Source organism: Dermochelys coriacea, chromosome 2 (genome assembly GCF_009764565.3).
Source record: "Dermochelys coriacea isolate rDerCor1 chromosome 2, rDerCor1.pri.v4, whole genome shotgun sequence".
Classification (NCBI taxonomy): domain Eukaryota; kingdom Metazoa; phylum Chordata; order Testudines; family Dermochelyidae; genus Dermochelys; species Dermochelys coriacea.
The window spans coordinates 121,646,509-121,673,505 of record NC_050069.1 but is presented as its reverse complement, the minus strand read 5'-3'; the positions used below and the strand labels follow the sequence as shown (position 1 = coordinate 121,673,505).

The 26,997-nt window shown below is 38.1% G+C and overlaps 1 protein-coding gene across 7 annotated transcripts in view; it reads left to right on the top strand.

The window, feature by feature from the left end:
- The window catches only part of EXOC2 (exocyst complex component 2), a 194,455-nt gene extending 167,723 nt beyond the window's left edge, over positions 1-26,732 (top strand). For 3 of the 7 annotated variants that reach the window (XM_038388646.2, XM_043508395.1, XM_043508394.1), the window contains 5 exons: positions 11,086-11,141; positions 15,662-15,784; positions 19,466-19,527; positions 20,549-20,608; positions 24,976-26,732. In XM_038388646.2, the coding sequence (XP_038244574.1) occupies positions 11,086-11,141; positions 15,662-15,784; positions 19,466-19,527; positions 20,549-20,608; positions 24,976-25,066 (392 nt within the window). In that variant the 3' untranslated portion in view covers positions 25,067-26,732. Of the gene's footprint in view, positions 1-11,085; positions 11,142-15,661; positions 15,785-19,465; positions 19,528-20,548; positions 20,609-21,465; positions 24,716-24,850 lie in introns of those variants that run through there. The other 4 variants (XR_006279051.1, XR_005290926.2, XR_005290923.2 and 1 more) reach the window with 3 other exon arrangements.
- Positions 26,733-26,997: the final 265 nt, after the last annotated feature.

The window sequence follows — 26,997 nt, the reverse complement described above, 5'->3', positions numbered from 1 at the left end:
TAAAGGACAAAGGTCTAAATGTTAATGTTGTAGAATTCAGTTGATTTTGAATTTCCTTTATCATAAAATGAATGAAAAATGTTTAAATAAAATACTGTTTTGTTGATATCCATGCAGTCTAGTTTCAAAGAGATTCAGATGCAAAGAATTTCAGAGCAAGTTGTGCTTTATAATTTTGGAAGATGTCAAAGTATCAGTATGAGCCTATTCACTGCTTTGTGGCGTTGTTCTGTAATGCTTGATCATTCTTTATGAAGCAGTTGTGTGAAGATGGCTGAAAATTAGATACCCTAACATGCCCACATTGAGATTAAAATTGTACAAGCAACCTCTGTATTCAAACACTGTTGACTGTCTGCTGACCTGCTGTGACTTAAGACAAGTCATTTTAATTTTCTGCGTCTCTGTTTCTCCTCCCACCTTTTGTCTGTCTTAACTTGGTAGATTATAAATTTTCTAAAAGAGATGCTCTAGCTGAGCCAGAATTTATGGGCTTGATATAGGAATACTGAGTGAAATTCTATGGCCTGTATTATGCAGGAGGTCAGACTTATCATAAATGTTTCCACCTGGCCTTAGACTCTATGAATAACCACTCTGGGGCAGGGACTGTCTCTCAGTATTCACACTGCCTAGTACAATGGGCACCAATCTCAATTGGGGCCTCAAGGCATGACTGTAATACAAACAATAAATAGTAGTTAGTCATGCTACTGACTAGCCTATAGTACAGTTTTATAACAAGGAAAACAAAGTGCCCTGTCCACAATGATCAGGCAAATGGTACCAGCACAACCATTTTTAAGCATTCATTACTATCACCATTTGAACTGCGAAGCAGACAGCGTCTAAAGGAAATTCAACTCCTTTAAACGCTCTGATCTTAACTGTTACATGGCTTGTGGATACCGTTCATTGGTTTCTATTTAAATGTCAACTACACGGCAGTGCTTAATGACTATAATAGATATGTGCAGTTTTTTCCAACGGCTACTTAATGGTTCCATATCACACATTGCAAATGCTTAGAGCAGGGATACAAAATCTTGAGTGACAAAAAGACATCTGTGTCTTGTTATAAAGTTACAGAACTGTACATCTGAAATTAAGTATGAGAATTTTTCATGGCACTAATATGAGTTAATTAAAAGTTATTTGGAATTTTTGGAAAGAGTTGTCATACCTACATCAGATCAGCACAAGGAACAGGTCAGGTGACTTTCTTAAGACAGAACTGATGATGACATGCATTCAGTCCTTCCTTTTATACTTTCTGGTATGGTAGTCCTGCATTTTGTGTCTAGGCAGCATATGATCCCACCAAGGACAGTCAAGTATCAGAGCAGTGGAACTACACATGAATCACGCTCATCTCAAGTGGGTTGTCATACTGTGTTATAATAATTGGGGAGGGGATTATTAAACAATGAGGCAAAGAAGTTCTGAGAGAGAGACTAAGTAACTATAATTGGCAGAACTCACTGCTCAGAACATAGAAAGCCCAGAACAGTGAATTATGCAAATAAAAATTGAGCTTTAGAATCAGATTTCATACTACCAGATCTTTAGGCTCCTACTTCCACCAAAACACATATGCTAGTACACCTCCAGGACACCAGGCCTTTCCACGAAGAATGCTGAATGCTGGCCAATGTTATGGCATAGACCTACAGTATGAATCACCGTTTCCCTACGCTAAAGACTGGGTCCTTGGACCGAGTGCTTTTTATTCCAAAACTTGGTAGCCACCTCTACACTCAGGTTCAGTTTCTGCTTCAGTTCACCATGGCTTGGATTTCTCATCAGCAAGTCAAATAGTTGTCTTAAAAATTGTCTAGAAAAGGACTGACAACATGATAACCATATGAAGAGCTTTAAATTTCTATGTCAATGATTCATTCCCTGTAACCTTGGGGATTTAGACACAATCAGAACTGATTTGTAGTTGACAGCTGTGGGATCTCCCATGAGTTGTTCTTTCTCAAAACATCCTGCCTGCAAGCACTGAAAAACAGCAGCAGTTAGTACTCCTATCTGTGTGTGTTTCTTATATATATGCAGTGTTATAGCTGTGTTGGTTCCAGAATGTAAGAGGAAACTAGGTGGGTCAGGCTGTATCTTTTATTGGACTAACTTCTGTTGGTGCAAGAGATGCGCTTTCCAACTCCACAGAACTCTTCTAAGAATTCTAGAGCTCGAAAGCTCATCTCTCACCAACGGAAGTTGATCCAATAAAAAAATATCACCTCACCCATCTTGTTTCTTTCTAACAGTAAATTTGCCTAACAACAGGAGATTCTTCTTCAAGTGATTGCACGTGTCCATTCCACTGTAGGTGTGTGCACACCTCATGCACAGTTCTTGGAGATTTTTTCCCTCAGCAGTACTCTGATTTTCACATTAATCAAGCAGTTTGTTTATTGACTTTTTTTCCAAAGCCTCATTTGAGTAAAGGGGAAGAAATGTTCCATACTCTATATATTAGAAGAGCTTTGGCTTTTTACCTGAATTGGACTAGGTCTTTCAGGTCTTTTTCTCAGCTCTTTGATGCAATTTCGGACAGAGTAAGGGGCCATCCAGAGGATCTCTTCCTGGATTTCTAGCTGTGTTTATGCTACCAGTTAGCTGATATTGCACCGCCAGTAAACTGGTATCTCACTCAACCAGGTTGCAGGCAAATTTCTGTAGCCTTTCTGGCTCATGTAACCATACCAGATGTTTGTAGGGAGTAATCTGATTGTCAGTCCATATGTTTGCCTCTTACTATGTCATTTCTCATCAATCTAGACACAATGCCAGATTTGGACAGGTGGTCCTTCAGTCCCTGTTCAAGTAGACTCCACGCCCACCTCCAGTTCAAACTGCTTGTGAATCACCTGTAGTGGAATGGACATGTGCAATCACCAAAGAAGAAAAAACACTTATCTATCTTTCTGTAACTGTTCTTCAAGATGTGCTGCACATGTCCATTCCATAACTCACTCTCCTTCCCCTCTCTATTTGAGTCTTTTCAGAAGGAACTGAGGGGTTTGTGGAGGGCCAGCGAGGTCCTTTATACCACTCGTGCAGTGGTGCGAGGCACCAGAGGGTGCTCATGCTACCCTGACAGGTATTGCTGAGGGAAAAAATTTCCAGCAATTGTGCACAAGGTGCACACACATCTACAGCAGAATGTACGTGTGCATTCAGTAAATTACGGAAAGGTAGGTAATTTTTTTCCCTAAGGTCCTTCTCTACTGGTTATCTTTCTTCTCTGTCTTCCTTCTTAAAGTTTTGACATTGCATCAACCCTCATCACTAGTATGGTTTACTACCTGTGAACAAAACTATTTAATAATGTCACCTACTTTTTCATAAAATTTGTTCACCTTAATCCCTTCTTTACTCACACCATTTGACCCACAGCATACGATCTGACTGACTCACTTGACAAGAGACAAATAAAATGAGTTAAAATTCGTAATTGTGCCAGTATTATACATCATTTCTAAAGCAACTCAAATCTTAAAACATTTAAAATATGTTAAATCTAGGCTGAGTTAAAAAATGTCCTGTATGTTCCTGCTGTCCTAGCTGAATTCAACGTTCTTTGAGCTTTGAGTTTTCTAGGCTGTGGAAGAGGTTAAAATGTTTGATGTTCACATCCTCTTTCTGTATCGGTTTACACTTGAATATGTTTGAGCACTTGAAGAACTAGCTTGTTGCATGCAGATAGAGAAAATGTCCTGATGAGTTCAAATATACCCTGTGCGCGCAACTGTGCATGCAGGTTTTGTTGCTTTCTTTTTAAAATGTGTTAAAATTGCGCACACAGACGTAGAAAAGTTACAACATTTTCATGTTTATTTGATCACTTTAAAACTATGCACAACTTGTGTGTGTGTGTATGTGTGTGTGTGTGTGTGTGTGTATATATATATATATATATATATATATATATATATATATACACATTCCACACAAATTCTACCTTTCAGCAGTTTTTTGTAGGGGACTTACATTAGCTGAATACTTTTGGAAAACCCAACTCTCAGAATCCAGTTGATTTCATATGCAGTATTGTGTGCGTTTTATGCTTGTTTGTGGAGAATTCAGTGATATAGTTCTACTACAGCTAAACCTGTATACCCAAATGCAGTACATTTGGTAGGATAATACTTTATTTGACCCTCTCCTGAACTACTACTCCATTGAGTGACTGCAAGCTTAGTTTCTGTTACTTCTCAGAACCACAAATCTTTCCCTTCTGTTTTTCTCAGAGTTTGTACAAGTCATTGCAAAAGCTTTACATTCTTTGTTAAACTTTCTTCTAAAAAGTGAACTTTTTGGGGGGTTTTGTTTGCCACAGACTAAACTATTTAAGACATAAAATGGAAAATTGTGTTTAACAGATTGTCTTTGATTGTTTGATCAGTACAAAACTGCTATGGTTGGCACAAAATGGGAAGATGTGTTGGTTTTTTTTGTTGGTTTTTTTTAAGTTTCTATCAGCTAAAGTATGGTTGAAAGTGTCCTACACATCTAGGTATTTAAATCTTCCCAACCAGCTTTTCTCTGCATGTCTTTAGAACATAATACAAAACACACATTCCTTATCAAGTAATTTTACCAATAATTGCTCGTGGCAGCTAGGATTCTGGCTAAACAGATTTTGCAGTTTAAAGACACTGGGAGTGGAATGTACAGTGTTTGTACAATAGGGGCCGATAACAATTTGCCACGAGAATTTCAAGGTTTTTTTTGGTTATTCATTAACACATTTCATTCAGAAGCTGTGGAAAAAGTACTGTTATCATAGAATCATAGGACTGGAAGGGACCTTGAGAGATCATCTAGTCCAGTCCCCTGCCTCATGGCTGGACTAAGTATCTAGACCATTCCTGACAGGTGTTTGTCTAACCTGCTCTTAAAAATCTCCAGTGATGGAGATTCCCACAACCTCCGACCCTAGGCAATTTATTCCAGTGCTTAACCACCCTGACAGTTAGGAAGTTTTTCCTAATTTCCAACCTAAACCTCCCTTCCTGCAATTTATTTCCATTGCTTCTTGTCCTATCCTCAGAGGTTAATTTTTCTCCCTCCTCCTTGTAACAAACTTTTATGTACTTGAAAACTGTTATAATGTCCCCTTTCAGTCTTCTCTTTTCCAGACTAAACAAAACCAATTTTTTCAATCTTCCCTCATAGGTCATATTTTCTAGACCTTTAATCATTTTTGTCGCTCTTCTCTGAACTTTTTCCAATTTGTCCACATCCTTCCTGAAATGTGGCGCCCAGACTGGACACAATACTCCAGTTGAGGCCTAATCAGCACAGAGTAGAGTGGTTCTAGTGTCTTGTTTACAACACTCCTGCTAATGCATCCCAGAAGGATGTTTGCATTTTTTGCAACAGTGTTACACTGTTGACTCATATTTAGCTTGTGGTCCACTGTGACCCCCCCCCCCCCCGATCCCTTTCCACAGTATTCCTTCCTAGGCAGTCATTTCCCATTTTGTATGTGTGCAATTGATTGTGCCTTCCTAAGTGGAGTACCTTGCATTTGTCCGTATTGAATTTCATCCTCTTTACTTCAGACCATTTCTCCAGTTTGTCCAGATCATTTTGAATTTTAATCCTATCCTCCAAAGCACTTGCAACCCCTCCCAGCTTGGTAACATCTGCAAACTTTATACGTACACTCTACTGCCATTATCTAAATCATTGATGAAGATATTGAACAGAACCGGACCCAGAACTGATCCCTGTGGGACCCCACTCATTACATCCTTCCAGCATGACTGTGACCACTGATGATTACTCTCTGGGAATGGTATTTCAACCAGTTTTGCACTCACCTTATAGTATATCCATCTAGGTTGCATTTCCCTAGTTTGTTTATGAGAAGATCATGTGAGAAAGTATCAAAAGCTTTACCAAAGTCAAGATATACCACGTCTACAGCTTCCCCAGCTATCCACAAGGCTTGTTACCCTGTCAAAGAAAGCTATCAGGTTGGTTTGACACGATTTGTTCTTGACAAAGCTGACTGTTACTTATCACCTTATTATCTTTTAGATGTTTGCAAATTGATTGCTTAATTAGTTGCTCCCTTATCTTTCTGGGTACAGAAGTTAAGCTGACTGGTTTGTAATTCCCTGCGTTGTCCTTATTTCCCTTTTTATAGATTGGCACTATATTTGGCCTTTTCCAGTCTTCTGGAATCTCTCCCGTCTTCCATGACTTTTTAAAGATAATCACTAATGGCTCATATATCTCCTCAGTCAGCTCGTTGAGTATTCTAGAATGCATTTCATCAGGCCCTGGCAACTTGAAGACATCTAATTTGTCTAAGTAATTTTTAACTTGTTCCTTCCCTGTTTTAGCCTCTTCTGATCCTAACTCATTTTCACTAGATATCCATTCGCCACCAACTTTCTTGGTGAAAACTGAAACAAAGAAGTCATTAAGCATCTCTGCCATTTCCACATTTTCTGGTATTATTTTTACTCCCTGATTGAGTAATGGGCCTACCTGTCCTTGGTCTTCCTCTTGCTTCTAATGTATTTGCAGAATGTTTTCTTGTTACCCTTTATGTCTCTAATTAGTTTGATCTTGTTTTGTGCCTTGGCCTTTCTAATTTTGTCCATACATACTTGTGTTGTTTATATTTATCCTTTGTCATTTGACCTAGTATCCACTTTTTAAAGGACTCCTTTTTTGATTTTTAGATCATTGAAGATCTCCTGGTTAAGCCAGGGTGGTCTCCTGCCATACTTCCTATTTTTCCTTCACAGTGGAATAGTTTGCTCTTGTGCCTTAATAATGTCTCTTAGAAAAACTGCCAACTGTCTTCTATTATTTTTCCCCTTAGTCTTGCTTCCCATGGGAAATTGTCTCAGTACTCTAAATAAGAGCTGTTTTTAAATTTAAGAATGTTGTTATATTTCACTTGATTGGCCTACTAGTTACAACCTAAGGTTATACAATGCATTTGCTTTAGTGCTATATAATAGAACTGGCAGCATGATATACCAAAACTATAATTGTGTGGGTCACAGTGCAGTTATGTAGAAACCTGAACAAAAATATAATATACATAGAAATTTTACTTTCTGAACAGAATTTCCTAACAAATTTACAGTTGGATGATGATCATATTTTTAATTAATTATAATACAAAAAAGCTAATGCTTTGCTTCCATGAAGGTGCTCATTAAAAGCTGCAGGGATATAAAAACTAATAATCTGATTATTATTATTATTATTATTATTATTATCATTATTTGTTCAAAATATACTGTAGCTGTTCATTATGCCTGCAGGTCCTGATTTATTTGGTTTTGTGTATCCACATGGAAAAATAAAAATCCTTCCTGAAATAGAAGAAAAGGAGCGCCCCTTTTACATTAGTAACTGCTCGTGCTCTGTGTACAGTTGGAAATTGACTCATTGATAACAATGGTTGTCACAAGTCTCCTTGAACAGCTATTGTCTCCTTGAACAGCTAGTATAAGAGGTGCAAAACTGTTTGTCCTCTTTCCAGAAGAGTTTTGAAAAATTTCAGGACTGGTTTAGGGGGACCAGTTGCTAACAATATTTGTCAAGCACAGTGTCATTTCCCTAGTTTATACTGAGATCACGTAACTCAACTGTGCCTACCTAACTTGTATATTTTCTTCTTAACTTTGTCTTTGCTTAATGCAGCCTGTTATTCTGAATAATGTAATGTATAATTTAATTGAGAAATACTTTTTGAAAAAGAAATACATTTTTTACCCAAGTCTTTATGGTGTGATGGAACCTAAATTCCAATGCTTTGATGTGGCTGGTATTCGTTCTTCGTGTTTTTCCATATCACTGATAGCTATTATTATCAGTGACAATGTCTGTTGTGTCTGCCTCTTTATTTGCTGGTTTTCCCTAAGGCAGAACTGATGTAGTATGCTAACTCATCAGACTATATTTGGTGGTATGTGATTGTGTAGTCCTCTGCTGGATGTAACCTACAGCAGATTTGAGCCCTAAGAAAGGAAAGTAGGGGATGAGAAGGGAAAGGAAGATGAAGAGGGAAAGAGGCGAAGGGAATATGGCACAATCTCACATCAGCCTGTGAACTTTTGACAGGGTACAGATAGTGATGTGTAATATCCCCACTTTGGTTTGCTAATTATAAGGAAAATATTATTTCAGCCAGTTTCACAAATCATAAAAACTTTTTGTATTGGAGGGTTTTCACCTCTCTACCTTGTAACAAAGAGCAAAAGTGGAGAGGGCTTGATAAAATTCTGGAAATTTGGAAACTTTAATGCACTACAGTTTTTGTTTTGTTTTTTGCTATTTTGTTTAGTTTAAATGAAAAACTTTTCAGGGAAGAGAATGTGTGGAGGTATGAATAAAAGCCTGATGGCACTTCTACCTTATAGAGCTTATAAGAAGCCCTTTGTTTCTAGGCACATCATTAGACTGAAGTGTATTTCCATCCTAAATAGTGACTATGTAAAAATGGAATCTTCTTGAACAGATCTGCTCCATCTGTATTCTGAATCCTGTCTACTGACTTTAGTGACATAAATAGATTGTTATATCTTTTTATTCCTGTTAACCTTTCAGAACCAACAAAGAATGATTGTTCTGTCCAGTGCCCAATTAACATAATTGTCTCCTAAATTTTGATTATAGAGGTTATCAGTTACTTTATGCTGGTGGAAATGCACTAAGAGCGATGGTATTGCACACGTGTGATTCAAAGTATAATTTGAAGAGAGTGGAGTTATACAGATGTGACCAAAGGTCATAATTAAGGGTACAGTTTAGTCAGGGGTATTTTTAGTAAAAGTCATGGACAGGTCACTGACCATAAAAATACCCCTGACTAAATCTTAACTGGGGAGCCGCTGCTCTGGGGTGAGCCCCAGGAGGCCGTTGCTTGGGGGGAGGAGGGAGCCACTCCTTGGGGGGGGGGCAGAGGGGTTCCCTGGAGCCAGCTGCCAGGGGCTGCCAAGCAGCAGCTGCTCCAGCCACCCCCAGGACCACTACTCAGGCAGTCCCCAAGGCCAGCCACACCATCAGTTGCTTGGGCAGTCCTGGGGTCAGCTACACTGCGCCACTGCAGAAATTACGGAGATCTAGTCATAGTGGATGAGAAGACCAGTTTGGACTCTCAGCAGACTCTGCAGTTGGGAAGTGTCCTTGCAATGAGGTGGAGAGAGTTAGAGTTCTCCACGTGCTCGCTCTGCTCCTCTCTCCTCCTCATATAATGTTAGGAGTCTGTGTCAGTGAGCTCAGCTCAGCATCGCTCTCTGCCCTGGAAAGCCAATGACCTTAGAACCTAGCCAAGAGTATGGATCTGCCCAGCACTGTGAAACTTCTCTCCCCCATGACCATGCTCCGCCGCAGTGAGATTTAAAGAGTATGGGGATGTAGGAGACCTGCTCTTGTCCTAAGTGAGGTTATCTTCCTGGCGGCCACTCCTGCCCCCAAACAGGGCTACTTATAGGTCCTTCCCCCAGTACCAACTCCTTTCCTAATCGAGGGGCTTCTTCCCTCAGCAGCTTCATGCTGCTTCCAACATACGTTTTCAATCACCTCTAGTTGCTGCCATTTCATGTGGCATGCAGTTTGTTCTTGAACCTCTTCTTCTCTTAATCTCCCAACATTCCTGTATCTGCCTCCTCCCAGCCTTCCCAGCTCAGTCCATCTGTGAATAATGGAGAAAATGTATAGATTTGTATACATACACAAAATACAGATTTAATAATAAGCTGTGAGTGATAAGGATTACAGAGGGGAGTGCCAGGGGGACTCTGAGTGTGTTTGAACTAGGTTTGATGGGAAGGAAAGAGTGCAGCCTGATTTTTAAATCTCAGGCTGGATTTGCAAATAAAATAAACACACAAATATATTTTATAAACTGAGTACACTTGAAATGACAGTTGAGAGACAATGCACTTGAATTCCCTTAATGTCATTTTTAGAGTCACTTTTCAAAGTAGAACTGTGCTATAACGACTGAGGCGTATCTAAGAAAGATGGAGTAAATGAGACGAACTGATTACAAGTGTATCTTTGATGTAACTTTTATAATAGCAATATTAATATCCATTGTAACTCACAATCTGTAGAGCCTCAGTATTCTCCAAGATTCTGATCTCAGTTACATTGGGAGTATGTACAAAGAAGTCAGTGTGGGGTCAATGTACTCTGGATTTACGCTAGTGTAACAAAATCAGAATCTGGCCAATCATGTACATCTACCCCTTCTCACTTTCTACTGCTTTTGTGCTTTCAACGATTCTGCTTGCCTTTATGTCGCAAATTAACTACCCTTAAAAAAAATAGTCCCTGTGTTGCCATTGCTTGCAAAGCAATGTACACAAAGAGCCAGATTCGTTCTGTTACTCTCGATTTACTGAACAAATATTTTATATGCTACTGTAAAAGTTTTGTTAGAAAATAAACTGCTTGCTTGAACTTTTTTCCCCAAAGAAACTTCTATATAAGCGTAACATCTGCTATAAATTGTCATGAGTAATATCTTCTCAAACCACTTCCATAGAAACAAGAATTCTTATTTCCATTTATGATGATATTTCACAATCAAAGAAGCTGCAAAAGAAATAGGAATGAGATCTTCTGCTTGCAAGCTATCCAATTCTGTTGTCTATGTTCGCTTCTTAAAACATCACTTGCCTGTTATACATGTAATATACCATATTGTATGTGTATCAACAGGACCTTTACATTAAGGGGATTTTCTTTTTTTTTTTTTTTTTTAATATTGGATCTGTGGTAAACTGAAAGGTTATCAGAATCAGGCTGTCACAGAAGAAGAAGAAGAATACTGAAACAGGAACCTACTGGCTTCTTTAACCTTTTGCTGTAAGGAAATGTGCCTTTCTCCATTTGATTTTGAAAAAGGAAATAGATTGTGGCGCTGTGGCTGTGGAACTTTCTCTTTCTGCCTCTATCATTGCAAATGTGTTAGTTAAAGAAATGAAAAGAAAAAGTCTACTATTGAGCAATAGGATTAAACAGTAGACTATCTTAGCTCTGTCAAGATAACACAGTGAAAGTGATTGACTACCCTTTTTTGTTCTGTTTTAGGTGTCAGAAACTATTTGAAAGAAGCATTAGTGAATATCATCGCTGTGCACGCAGAGGTGAGGTAACTTTAGATTATTCACATTATTACAAGCGTCAAACAAAATAAATTGGCTGACTTCATTGGAAATGAGCACCTCTGAAAATCAGGCTACCTTTACTTTTGTGTTTAAATACAAATTTTATTAAAGAGGTGGGGGTGGTTGAAAATTTTATAAACTTCCATCAGTAACACCACATATCGCGTTTTAGGGCTTGTTTACCCTGAAAGAGAATCCAGAATAAAGTAGCGTGTGAATTTAAACTGGATTAACTATTCCTGATTAATTCTAGGTGTAGACACTCTTATTCCAAATGGATTAAACTTGGTTTACCTATGTGAACAATGAGTACGCAGCAAGCTGGGAAGTAAATCTACTTTGTGCTATCCTGCTGCTATCCTAACTGTCTATGTGGATCCTGCTGTCATGCCCTAAAAGTTCCCTAGTGCGTTTTAATCTGCTCCTGTTTCAAAACAGGGTAGGTCAAAACACACTAAAAGTAAATAAGAGTGTCTTATTCCAAATTAGTATAGTTTAAACTCATTCAAAATAAGGTACTCTTGTTCTGGAATAAGTGTCCATATGTGGAGTTAATCACGGGTAGCTGTTTTGGAATAACTCCCTGTGGAGACAAATCCTTGGTGTGTGCTTTTTATTTCTTTCAACAATCTGAAGAAGAGGAAAGTCAAAGTATAAAACTCAATTCTTCTCTTTCCGTGCATGTTTTAAAAAAATACAGTGCTCTTTCTATGAACTCAGTTAGTTTGTGCTTCAAGAGATGGGAGTGTGGGGGAAGTGTTGAACATGTGCTGCTTGAGGGGGAAAACGTACATCATGTTGCATGGAAATTCATCAAGCACAAATAGAAAATCTGGAATGGATACATAGTTTATATTTGCCTACATGACCCCATTTTGAGACTTAATGTTTCCTGTGACCCAGACAACAACAAAGCAACGGAACGACCAAGGAATCCAAGGAATTTTAGTTAGTTCTCTCTTATGTGAGCGCATGGACTTGTACGTTGCGACATGGCTTCTCTAAATCCAGCCGCATAGTAGAAATTGCATATCTAATCTAATTGTGACATCAGTGGCAGGTCAATACTGAGACTTGATGGACACAAATGTGCTGAAACTAACTTCACACAAATATGTGCTTATGAATGGCACCATCAGTTTCAATGCATGTGTTGAGAATGCAGGATGTTCATTCTTGACAGTGAACCAGAATTCTGGGAGAGAAAATTGGGCATATGTTCCTCCCAATAATCAATCGCAGGAAATGTTGATGAGCTGTTCAATTTCAGCTGCTGGCAAATCCATGGCATGAGGCTTGCAAACAGGTTTCACACCCAATCATACTTTATAATGTTTCAGGTCAGGGAAAAAGGATGCAAACCATTACTCCATCTGGCTGAGATGCTCAGTCATCACGTGTGTGGGAGGCCAAATAATTTCATTGTCATCCAATAACTTACAGCACAGAGACAGCAATTTACAATGATTCTTTATTGAGTACTAACAGGATACTTAGGGTGACATAAAAGAAGATATGGATCCTGCCTTAAGGAGCTTACAAGCCACTGCAGATTCCCAGCTCAGAAAAAGGTAGCACAGACTCCTACTGGCTCAAGCAGAAAGGATGCTCTTGTGGTAAAACTGCTGCCCATAGATAAGTATCTTCTGGATTCAAGTCTCCCTCCCTTGGATGCTGGCACAGCCAGATGGTGCAAATGGTTAAATGGCATCCATACAACCACCTCCACACAGCCAACGTGTCTGGACCTGCTCCACAAATGCTGTGCCAGGAAGCCACTATTTTACAAAATGGTGATCTCTGCACAAAGTGACCTCGCACACACCATAGGTGTGAGGTCACACTTTGTGGAGGTCACCATTTTGTAGATCAAAATAGCAGTCTTCTGGTGTAGCGCTTATGGAGCAAGTCTGGACATGTTTGGGGGCAGACAGCGTCAGATCACAAGCTGAATCTGACCTGTTGGCCCACAACCCCGTCTGCTGAGGGCACGATCCCCAGCTTGGGAACTGTGGATATGTAGTGTCTGGACTCCCAAGATGGGCCATGGCGTGCAACAGAGAGGAAGAGTGTATGTTAAAAAAGTAAGTGTGAAATTTCTGACGAAAATTGAAATAATTACTTGCAGAGATGCACACTTGCAGATGCCTATTTACCTAAGTGTAAATAGACTATTGCAGGAATTTTCTACAGTACTTAAGTTAAAGCACCTGTTCTAAATAATCCCATCCCTCACCATCACAAAGTGTATTTTCTCATTAGTATTACCAGAACCATTCTTTCACATAGCACAAATAACACTGTTCTCTCTTTAGACCCTCTTTACTTGTTCAAATTGGCTTTTGAGTATTCTAGACTCCTTTTAATATTATCCTTAATTAGAGACACTAATGCTAATTGAAATATTTTCATGGCTTTTTGGAATTCCAATTAAAACAGATTTTTGCTTTGATGCAGGTATTTACCTCCAGTGTATGTAGCACAAATACTGCAGCATTGTGCCAGTTCCTGAGAATGAAGGAGTTAACATAACTATAAACCATAGTGAAAATGATTAGTCTATTTTCATTTTCCAGGATGAGTAAATTACATGAAAGGAACAAACAAAATAAGTTAGATTTTTCTTTTAAATTCGGTTAAAATAATCTAAATTGTTATTAATAAACACAAGTAAAGACATTTTTTAAATTATTTTTAACTTGGCTGTGTCCTTTTAAGTAGGTATGATGATTAAAGTCCTGATTCAGACAGAGATTTAAGCATATGACTAACTTTAAAGAGTTTGTTGTCTCATTGATGTCAATTGGACTATTCGTGCTTAAAGTTAGGGCACATGCGTAAATACCCTACTGAATTGGACGCGAATTGTTTCTCCCATGTTCAGTTTTGCTTCATGAATTTCTGTGTGTGAAATGACATTTTTGCAGGTACTTGCAGAAGTATGTGAATTTGATCACTGGTGTGAAATTTTATAATTTCCACAAGAGTAACACTGTTTTCTGCTGAAATTTTGGCAATCTGGCTCAGTCTTAGATTTTACTAGCAACACTGCTAATTTCCATAGTTTAAACAACAATAGTTAACCATCAGATATGCAATAGGCAGGTTCTGAGGTGAAAAAAATTACTTTAACTAAAAGTCAAATTTGAACTGAAACCAAAATAAGTATAGTTTTTGCAAAAATGTGGTGATTTACTATAGCTGAGAATTTTTTTCCTGAGTTCTAAAAAGTAACGTTGAGAATGGCCATTGTGGGCACAAATACGTTCTTCTTAGTAGAAGGTTTTGCTATGCTTGTGTTGTATTGCTCAGCAATACCTGCATGAAATGGCTTTTTCCCATTTTGCTTTTACCATTTTTCCCTGTATGTGACCAAAATTGTTGGCTTTTGTGGGTCAAAGCAGTTAAAAGCAAGATGATTATTTGAACTAACAGAGTGAGTGACTGATAGTCAGCATGTGTGCGCTCAGTATGCCTTGGCTATGGTGCAAATCTGTTATGTTACTGTTTGTCTAGTCTGTGAGATCCATGACACATCACTCTCACATGTATCATGAAAAATTGGGTACGGTTTCTAAATTCATATTTGAGTTTTACTCATCCACATACTGGTGTTTCTCAAAGTATTTTCCACTGATTATGCATTTCTATAGAGCAGTTTTTCACTGTGAAGTCGGACACGCTCCTAACTTTCACATAAAGCAAAGGTCCTGTAGCAAAAGTGAGACCGAATCATTTGTTGTTGATTGCTTGTTGTTGTTTTTTTTTAAGAATTCTGAATAAATGAATAATGAAATTTCTAGCCAAAATCATCATCTTTTCCCATGACTCTGCTCACATCACTTCCTCCTCAAATCACCATCCCTTTTTCTTTCCCCTCTCTTTTCCACATGTAATCCACACTGCTCCTCGTTTTCGTCGTCAAGGCTTAACATAACTCTGCTCTACCTACAGGGCCAATCTCATTTCCCTTATCTGTTTCTTGCCCCGTGTTCTGCCCAGTTCTCTCTCCTAATTATATGAGACATTATCCCTTTTCCCGTGCATTAACAGTCTCTTATTTTCTTTAAATCGCTCCTTAAAACCTACTATTTTGCCAAGCTTCTGGTCTCTGGCACTGTTTGATCTCATTTCAGCACCGGACTATTTTTTTATTTTATGTTTTATTACTCTGTTATTTTGTAAGCTTCTTAGGAGGTGGATCTTGTATTATTATTATGGCAGCAACTATGGACCCTAATTGGGAATCCAGGCACTATTGGTCTCAGTGTTATATAAGCAAGTAATAAAAAAGACAGTCCAATAGAGTTTTCAGTCTAGGTTTATGACAAGCCATAACAGGTGGAACAAACTGGCTGAGCAGTGGGAAGGAGATAAGGTGCTTCTGGGAAAAGCAGCGAAACATGCAATCAAGGTTAACTCTTTGCATGTCCATACTAAGGTGCAATATAAATATTAATACAGATAACCAATTCATAACTCTGATTTAAAACCTGCAGGTATTCACCATCTCTAAGGAATTAGTGCCTCGAGTACTGTCAAAGATTGTGGAATCTGTTGCTGAAGAACTAAGTCGACTGATGCAGTGTGTGTCATCGTTCAGTAAAAATGGAGCTTTACAGGTAGATAAAGACTCTGACTTTCTCTTTGTACTCAAATGCAACAAACAGCTGTTGTAGAAGTTATATTTTTACCCATTATTTTATAACAGCCAATTAAATATTTTGAATGTGTTCTTATTTTTGTTTGCAAAGATTTTGGTTTTAATAATGTTTTTAATTGTATTTTATAGCTTGTTTTTAAATCTATTGGTATTAGTGTGGAAAGGCCAGTGTAGTGATGTGTCATAGTGGTATATTATTCCACTGTTTGGAGAGAGAATAAAAACATTTCCTATATTGTACAACTCCAGAGGAAGGCATAGCTGTTTCACTGAAGCTGCAAAATGACATCACTACAGAAACGCTTGCAAAAATTACCATCAAAGAAGGTCTTAAAGATCTATTTCTCAAAAGTCTTGCCTTTCCCTTTTCAGATTAGATGAACCACTACTAACAACAATGAGCAAATGAACTGTGACCAGAGTATTTCAATAAACAGAGGTGGGCGGGAATATGTGCTGGCCCATTGTTTCTAACAATTTATTTTGAGTGCTTTTCTTGTGACATTAAGATTCCCAAAGGGGTTCAAGGAAGGGTAAATTTCTTAGGGTTTCATAAATAACTATAACATGGGTGCTTCATTAGTAAAATATTTATAGAATACATGGTTTAATCACATTCTTCATAGAATCACATCCAATAGTCCTTATTCAGACAAAACTCTTAAGTCAACGCTTTTGAATCTTTTGACTGAGGAATACCTATAGGCTATATATGGTCTGTGAATTGTTTGTAGTTCAGTCAATTAATTTTACATCTTAAAATACCTTCATATTCAGGTTTTACTTCAATTCTTCCATGTCTTGTATTTAAAAAGAATGTTTAGCTTTTAAAATCCATTCTTAATAATGCAGATAAAAGAAATGGAAATCTGCAGCCAACACCCATCTTACTGTTTTTTCAGCTTTGTTTTAGAATTCTAAAGCAACTGAAAATCTTAACAAAAATGGGTTTATTTTTAAAAATATATTACATTCTTTGTAATGAAGATACAATGTAGAGTATTATCAACGTAACATTTAAAGAGGAGAGTCCATAGACTATTTATGCTTTCTAGTTAGCAATTAAACTTAATTGGAGCAGAAGACTCCATAGCCTAGTGAAATTACAAGGGTGGAATTAACTAGTGTATATTTAAAATGTAATTACATGTAAATATATTAAATACACATGATATTTCACAAATGTGACAAGGAGAGAAGGAAAGCATTTGAGACAAAATGTGATACGATGTAATCCACAGTGGTCTAATACAAAGGAGCTTTGTGTTCCATATTGGCATACATGAGCATTCTGGTAGTTTACCTACCATTAATTGTGCATGTTTTCCAAAAAGGATTTTGGAGGGATGAGGAGTTTACTCACAATAGTTGTATAATGTTATTAAATGCAGAGTCTCAGGACTATATTCAAATATTTGGTTTTTGTTTTTAAACGAAGCTTATGATTTTTTTTAAAAAATGAACTATACTGTGTGGCAGGGTCTTTCAGATTGTGGCAGTGCCTGCTTTGGAAGTGGTGGCACTTTAACCCATGGGTAAAACAGATATTTTAACACTGCCCTACTCACTCCCGATTGATCCATTAGTTTGAACTAGTTCTAGAGAAGTCTAAAGAAAAAAGAAAGCTCCCTTTGACTCAACGGGCACTGTCTCTGATGTACAGCCTCTCGAGGACTTGCAGGAACTACCAGCTGCCATTTCATATTCTCTCCAGCAGACTTGGCATCTGGTGTGGGGAAACCTAAGTATTAAATCCCACCATATTATAAACCTTATGTACAGTTTTGATTTTAAATGTATTTGTAATACTTTCCAAGTACTGTTAGTAGAGTAGCATATGAGGGAGAATTCATGTGGGAAGGACTTCTTGTCAGAGCCGGGTAAAGTTGGTAATAAAGGCTCTACACAATTAACTTTGAGTTGAATAAGTAACCCACCTTTTATTGAACTCACTACCTGAACCCATAACTGAAAGAATTGTCTCTCACAGGAGAAAAATTTGTCAGTTGTGGTCCCTTTCTATCATTCTGGCCATAATCAACCCTTACTATTGATAGATTGATTGTACCAAAACCGGTAGGATATGGACCAGACCAAACTGCTCAAAAATACCCATTCCCTGTGGAAAGAACTGAGCTTTGACAAGAGATGCCTCAGTCTATGTTTAACAGTCATTCCCCTGATCCAGACACCCTCTACATATCCGGGCTTCACTCACTTCCCAGCCTTGTGTTTGATATTAGGCATAAACTATGGCTCCTGATAATGTGCCACTACCACAGTGGGCTTTTGCCTCTTAAAACTGAAACAAAACTACACAATTTAGTTTTACACTAAAACCCAGTAACTCAAAATTTTATTGGTGGCAGAACCAGGGTCTAAAAGCCCCTAAGGCACCCAGCTCTCAAAAATCCTAACCCATTCATTCTGAAAGAACCTACAAGATATTCAGGAAAGTTGAGAAGGCCCGTCTATGCTTGCCATTTTCCTACAACGGAAACATTTCTCCTTACCATAAAATTGGTGTTCAGCGAAATCCTAATGCTTGCCAGGAAGTCCTGCACCCTTAAAGCACAAATCTATGCTGGCTGCCTATCTAGCAGGGAAAAATAAAAACTGTATGTATGATATATGTATAAGATATTCCCAAACAAAAGCCTTCATTACAGTTGAAAATAAATATGTATGTTAAAGTTTAAAAAGCTTAATTAGAAAGTTGATGTGGTTATATTAACTTTGGTTATGTTTGGATCAGTCTCTGCATTTCATGGCTGGATCCATCAGAATCTCTGTAATGGGCTGAACAAAAGCTGATTGTGAATTATGGTGAAGTTAGTGGCTCTAATCCATTTCTAGAAAGAAATGTGTAAATGGGATTTTTTTTAAGTATTGATCAAATGCATGGTGTTACTATCTTCACGTAAAATCCATGGTGGAAATGATTTCAATGAGAGCAAAGAAGATCTCTTTTATACCCTGCTTGATTCACTTCTACCTCGGAAATGTACCCAAACTTCATTTTCCATCGTAGCCTGCTTAGCTGGAAATTGACACACAGGTACATTGCTGAGGTAAAATCCCCAAGCCTGTATATGCAGCGAAGTGGCAGATGAGAGAAGTGGAGCAGAACCATCTGCTTCCTCATCTGAAGAAGAAAATAAATTTAGCAGCAAAACCCAGACTAAAATGTATATTAACCGATTTTTGTTCTCTTGTGTTTTCTTCCTCTCTGGCCAAGCTGTGCTGTAAGGAGCTAGTCTTACCCTGTAGAAGGCAATAGCTACAGATAGAAAAGCATAGAAATGCTATCTCAGAGCAGAAAAGGAGCACCAGAATTCATGCTTTGGTACTGTTACTGGGAGACGGCTCTTTGTTTGGAGACAACTTCATAGTGATTGGATAAACAATTTGACTTCAATTTCACAAATCTGTAATCGCTCCTGCAGCACTTCCTAACTGACATGGCAGAGTGGTAACCAGAAATACAGGAAACAAGTTATTGAAGTTATTAAGGTTGCTTGAAGTTGCAGTGTGCAGTAATATTTTGCTTCTGAAAACAGGCAAGAGGCTTTGTGACATGTATGTTTAATTAACCAAAGAATGTTTTAAATTTGTAACAATGGTTACATTCTGTCTCTAGGCAAGGCTTGAAATTTGTGCATTGAGAGATGCTGTGGCCATATACCTAACTCCAGAAAGCAAGTAAGATCCTAAGTAGCTTGTGCTGTTGATTTCAAATGAAATGCCTGATAAATATGAAAAAACTAAAATAAGCTAAATATAGCTTAAATATTTGTTTAAAGTAATTTTATTTCAAATTAATTTCAAACAGCGGCATGCTTTGAAAACTCTGTTATTAAGCTCATCTCTGATAATGGTAAATATTGTTACTTTTATGATAACATTTTGAGCAATATCTTTTCATCTAATTTTGGGAGTACTACTTCCCCGCTCTCCAAGTGTCTGGCAGAGATAGGGATCTGGATGAAAACAGTTTGGCATAAACGCAGATTTGTAAAATGAAAATCCTGCTTGTTGCCATCAAAACAAAGTGATTCACAGTCTCTGGGTCTCATTAGGCTCCTCCTGTTCCTGGATCCCCGCTAGAAGAAGTGGTCGTTCATCTTCTGTTAGCCAAAATGTATCCTTCCCACTTGAATGCAGATTTTGACACTGTTACCTATAGCTCTGTCAGCTTAGCACTTGACTACTGTAACACCCTTGATGTATGACTCTTGGAATGCCAGTCAGCTGTTCAGCTAGTATAGAATGCAGTGGCTTGTCTCTTAAGTACAGCAAGCCAGTGAGAGCATATACATCTGTACTTCATTTTATTCCTGTTCACTTCTGAGTGGAATTCTGATTAACTATTGTCTATAGCACCATAAATTACTAAGACCAGTTATTTCAGAAACTTCCTCTTTCTCTATGGCCCCTCACAGCAACTGTGTTCAGCATAAATACTTTTGCTGTCCGTCTCCAGGATTTATCTGGTATCCGGTATTTTCAGCGGCTGTGGAATTTGCTCAGGCTAGAAGTCTATCTGCGCCTATGGCTAGCTATATTCAAATTATTCATAAGCCTGAGGTGTTGAGTTGATAATGTGTTAATTTAGCTAAATCAAAACATTTAATAAATTAAAGTATCTATTCATGAAGATACAGAGGGAGCTGTGAGAGAGAGCTGTTACGCCTGGGAAATATTAAATATGTTTGTATTACAGCTCAAGCTTTAAGCAAGCTTTGGAAGCCCTGCCGCAACTCTTAAGTGGAGCAGACAAAAAGTAAGTGTACTTGCACTTTCTTTAACATTTATAATACCACTCTCAAGAGCGCTAGTTTTTTAGTGCAGTGCAGTACCAAAATAGTGGTGCTGAAGAATAAGTTATGGCATTTGACTTTTTGTAAGTCACAGAATGGCAGCCCTGATTCAGGACAAAGCTCTGATTCAGTGTGGCACATTGGACCTAAATTATACAGCAGAAACTTTGGCTTTATATGACACTGCTCTGTTCCCTAGTCCAGTCTAATCAATACAGTATTATTTTTGAATTACAGTCAATTATAGCTTTCCATGCTAATTTTCAAGTTTCAGTGTGCTGCATAGTCTTATTCTATTGAATACCAATAACTGCATTGGAAAAATAGTCGGGGAGGAAAACTGAAGGTTTTGACAATTGGTGTCTTGGGGAACTTGGAAGACAGTTTTGTTTGGTTTTGTAATCCAGAGGTTTTAAATAAGAGGGGAATGTAGCGCTCCTTTAAATTTAGAAAAAGAAATTGAATTCCTCTTTCCTCATTCCAGCATCCTTGACAAAGACATTCTGCCCTGCTACATCTAAACCAGTATCTATATAGCAGTGGTGGATAAGCACATTAGTTTGATGTTTATACTAAAATCAGAAATAGTGACATTTAAATTGTCATAATTAACTTTCAGCGTTAACACCCATTGTGGTGAATGGACAGATTCATGTATCCAGTCCTATTGTTTCAGGCTGTCAGCAAATTCAAGCAAATGTTGCTGTGTTCATTTCCACTGTTTTTTCACAACTGTAAGGGCTAGAAACTTTATTTTTTTCCTAAATGAAAGCTTAGAGTCTGGAATATAATTAAAAACTAATAACTTTTTTTAAAATAGCCACCTGTACCATCACCTGATTGTATTATGCAAGGACCCTTGATACTGGGCCTGAAGGATTCAGATCTGAAGATGATGGCCACTGTGACCCCAGTCTAGCAAAGAATTTAAGTATGCACTTAGATTAAAGCATGTTACTAATGTCATGTGATAAATGGGCCTACTCACACATTTAAGGTGAAGTATGTAATTAGTGCTTCGCTGATTTGGGGCCAGAGTGCTCAGTACCTTATAATGTTGAGCCAATAACGAATGTATTTACACATACAATACACACATACAGATATCTCAGAAAAACAAACCTGGTATTGGTTTGTGTTCTGTCTATGAAACCAAAGATGTGTGAAACACGTTTGTACGGAATCCATTTAGACATCACCTTAGTTCAATATTCTGTAGACACAAGTAAAGGATGCTTGCACAGCTACAAAATTTGTGAACCTGACCTCCCTGCAATGGGCCTCCATCCATTTATCCAACAATTACTCCTTGGTCCTGTCATCCACAAGCCTCAAGACTTCTCCCTAACTTTTAGAGCTCTACAGGAGGGTTTGAAGATAAGAAAGGAGCCTCTTCTGGGGTACGGAAGGTTCCCCTTTGCAATTCTGAGTTCATCGAAATTAAACTTTCAGACAAACCCATAAGGCTTGGTATGTTTCCAACCACTGTTTACTGAACTACACAAACAAAGCACCGTACAGTTTTTACAGCTCTGCCTCCATCCAGAGGGCAGCTCTGAGGCCCAGAGAGTTAAGGATGTGTTCTATACCTTAGATTATTTTCTCATGTATGTTACCACTACATCTGTAAACTTCCCACACTGTTCATGACAAAATTAGAAATAATTATGTTAAATGTATTTTTTATGGAATGATTTAGAGCTGCTAGTGTTACCAATAACACACACCGTGTAATATTGAAATATTGCCTGCCTGTGAATGATGGATGTCCTCAGTAGCCCTTCCCAGAGGGGCTATTGGGGAAGTGGGTATTAATTTGTTTGTGCTTTCACTCGCTGATCCTGGGAAAGATACACACCTGTTAATTTTACAGTACACAACGTATTATTTGTTTTTGGAAGGAAATGATCGGCAGCTGCTGAAAAGAGCCTGCAAAGGATTTTATAAAACTGTGTGCGCTCTCCTTTCTTGCTTCTTTGGATGTTGACCTAAAAGCTTTGAGGTTTCCCCCTCCCCCCAAAATGCTTAGTTTTACCTTAGAAATATGAATTCTGATTTTCTCTGGTTTTGCTGGAGGTTTTCTTGTCCATCTGAGATGCTCAGAGTGACCTAGTTAAAGGGCATTGACAGCATTGAATCTTTAACAAAATCTCCATATGCATTGTAGCTAAAGAGGAAAGCTGGTCTGTGGTTAAAGCACTTGACTACTGTTCAGGAGATCTGGTTTTGATTCCTAGCTCTACCAGACTTCCTTTGTGACTTGGGACAAGGCACTTAACCACTCTGTGGCTCAGTTCCATATCTGAACAATGGGGGTGATGGTACTTCCTTTCTCCCATCCTTTGGCTAGTGTTAGATTGTAAATTCTTTGATGCAGGAACTGTCTTTTATTACATGTATGTACAGTGCCTAGCACAGTGGGATCCCCAGTCTCATCTGAGGCCTCTAGCCATGCCTGTGACACAAATAATTTCACTGAGTTCAATAGGTGCTAACATAAACAATAAAAAGTTTTAAATAGCCTGATGGAAAATCTCATCACCTTCCATTTGCTCAGCTTTCAATCTCTTGACTTCTGTGATGTTGCCATTTCACTATGTCTCCCAGCACCATAGAGTCTTCCAAAGTAGCAAACCAGGCTTTAAAAAAAAAAAAGAAAGAAAAAAAAAAAAGTTCAGACCACATTATTTTGTGTGTGCGCGTGTGGTTTCTCAGGGTGGTAGGCACTGTACAGACACAGAGATAAATAGACCTAGACCGGGGTGGCCAACCTAAGCCTGAGAAGGACCCAGAATTTACCAATGTATGTTGCCAAAGAGCCACAGTAATATGTCAGCAGCCCCCCATCAGCTTCCCCCGCCGCTCCCAGCCCACCCACCAGCAGCACCCACCGGTGCTGCCAATCAGCATCTCTCAATCAGCTGTTTCATGGTGTGCAGGAGGCTCAAAGGGTGGGGGGGGTGGAGGAGCGAGGGCACAGCAGGCTCAGGGGTGGGGCGGGAAGGGGTGGAGTGGGGGCAGGGCCTGTGGCAGAATCAGGGGTTGAGCAATGAGTATCCACCAGCACATTGGAAAGTTGGCACCTGTAGCTCTAGCCCCGGAGTCGGTGCCTATACAAGGAACCGCATATTAATTTCTGAAGAGCCACAGGTTGGCCACCCCTGACGTAGTCCATAAGGAGGGGGAAAGGGGGGGAGACTGGGAGATAGAAGCCCACTTTTTCTTTTGCAGGTCACCTTTTAAATGAAAATTTATTTTTGAAGATATCATTTATATGAAAGCAAAAGCATATAACTTGATAATACCTCTGAGGCTATGTTCTTCCATGAGCACATAATTTTTACTGTCCCGTTATGCAACAGGTTAAATATAACTTGTGCTTGCTGTACATCTAAACATCAGCTATATATGGATTTGTGAACAAGTGCCAGCAGTTGACCTGATTTATGTTGACCATATATTTGAGAACACAGAAATAACTGCTAACGTTTTAAGTAGGGTTTTCCCTTATCATCTTATTCAACCACACAAAAACAGGCTCCTTGTGATGCATTCTAAAAGAACAAGCTTGTGGGATTATAAAAAAAAGTGTCAAGTTAACACAACGTGGTCCTAACATTCCCAATGCTCCGCTACTGATTCTCTGAAAGCTGCTGCTTCCAGTATGTGTCTGTTGGTGTCACTTCAGTGGAATTTGTCATTTTCCTGCAATATTGTGAGAAATTATAAGAATTTTCGTACTAGAACGAATCAGCAGTCTCTCTGTTCAAGTATCTGGTCTCTTAACAGTGGTCCATACAGGATCTGTTACCAAAGGATGTAAAACTACTTCAGAGCACCCAGTTGTCTGATATGATACTGTGGGAGGGTAAGAAAGTACTAGAGGAACTTGAACACAAAAGAATAAGATTTTTCTTGCATTACTCACAATAAGTAGATTTTTTTAAAAAAATAGGTGTGCATCTACAGTACCTGCTTTTGTCATAGAGCATGTCTGCTCCTGATGTGCTATATTGGAGAAATGTAACATTTAATGTATACCAAAATATTACTGCCTTAATGTGTCCAAGGTCAGATTTCAGAGTAGCCGCCGTGTTAGTCTGTATTCGCAAAAAAGAAAAGGAGTAGTTGTGGCACCTTAGAGACTAACAAATTTATTTGAGCATAAGCTTTCATGAGCTACAGCTCACTTCATCGGATGCAAGGTCAGAGAGCTTGTGATATATGCCACATTAATTACCTATTAAATAAATCGATAAACCTAACTTGAAACACCCCAAATCTGTAAACTCCAAATTGCCAAAGTTATAAAATGTTTTCTTTTTTGCAGGTTATTAGAAGAGCTACTAAACAAATTTAAAAGTAGTATGCACCTGCAGCTCACCTGCTTTCAAGCTTCTTCAGCAATGATGAAAACATAGACAACAGCAAAACGCAAGCATCCTACAAAAGAACACAGTTAAACATACTGCCATTACTCCCGGCTGTTTCCTTTAAACACTAAGCAGAATCCTTAAATCATTGGAGTGGTGGTTCAATTTATTGGCAAGCAATAGCGTGATTCATGTGGTGAATCCTTCAAAATAAGAAAGATTATTAGAAATGCCACAGTAAAAAAAAAAAAAAAATCTATTGTTTTTCATCCTATCAAGGCTGTTAGACGAACTTTGCTCTAATATCCTCTCCATAGCTGTATGTTTATAGAGAAATCTTCATGTGTATGCCACAAAGTATATTTAATTTGTTAGAAATATTTTTTGAAAATGGGGCATGTTAGACATTTCTGAATATCTCAGTTTGAAACTCCCTGGACACACAGGAATGCTGATGAGAACGGATGTGTATATTGGCATGTTGTAAGATTCAACTGGTATAAACTATCCAGATGCATACTACAAATGTTACGACCTGCAGATGGGTCTAATACACATTCAAATATAGTATGCTGGAGAAGTAGCTGCATGTTTGAAAAATTTAACACTTTAGGTAATTTCTCTGCCATTGTATTCAAGTGCTCACAAATCTGACTTCTTGATCTCCTGGGCAGGGCAATACTGTGTTCTCTATTCTAGTTCAGTCAGAAAGTCAAAGTTAAATATATAGCCGAAATATAGCAGTACTTTTCAGCAGCAACTTAAGTTAGTGGCTGCTTTGCATTGTAAATGCATCTAAATCTTCACTAAATCAAATATTCTTTATTGGTTAAGGTCTAGAAGAGCAAACAACTTCTCAGATAGTCCAAAAAAAAAAAAAAAAAAGCTCCTGATAGTGTAGTGTAGGACACTGGATTTTCCTGCTTCCTTCCCACTTCCTCTCCTGCCTTTCCTCCTCCTTTTAGACTTACTCCGTTGTCTGCCATCCTTCCCTGGTTGTATCATTCTCATCAGGAAATACTGAATTCTTGGTGTGAGTGGGTGGAGATTAAGCAGACTAAATACAAATTCTGCTGTTACTACCATAGGTGTGTAATCCTAGAAGCTGTATGTATTGTGGCTTCTCTACTAACCCTAAGGACTCGCATCCTGTGACTTAATGTAAAGTACAGGAAATAAAGATGCCATAAACTAAAAAAAATATTAGTTAGTATAGGCTATTAGTTTTGGGGATGAGGGGGTTGGGGTTTTTTTACTGATCTACTAAAGAAATCATGGCCAATAATTATCTGCTGTTTATGCATTTAAAGTTATTTTGGCCTGGTTTACAGAAGCCATAATTTGAATTCACAAAACATTTTTAATGAATCACCAGAAATTCTTTATCTTGCCAATACAGTTAAATGCTTTAAAAATAAAATATAGAGCTTCAATAATAAACTATGAAATATGGCAAGAAACAGTTTGATGCCTATATATGTGGCTAAATAAGCATTAAGAAGATTTTAATAAAAATCTGAAGCTTTTTAAGTGTATATGCTTATTGGGAGAGTATTAAACAGTTACCTGGACCACTACTGTTTTCCTAAATATGTTATCTAACATAAGCTGAACATATACATTTATAGTCACAGTTTCTGGTTTGATTGTACAGTTTGTTAGACATGTAAAGGCACTAACTGCAGAATAATAAAGTGGTGTTTAAGCAAGATGACCATTAACTTTTTGCGAATTCATTTTTGAAGAATTTGACCTTCTTTATATAATATGTGAGGTTTTATATTTGCATCAACTAGGTTGCAACATTTATGAAGTTTTTATGCTCAAGTAAGAAACATCCCTCAGAGTGTCATTATATTGGTCACCTTATGTAACAAGAAATTGGTTGTTCTCTTCAAAACCTAAGCCAACCCATTTGCTTTTAGTTGAGTCTTTCTACAAGAATGCTGAATGTTACTGACAGAGAGGCTAAGAACAAT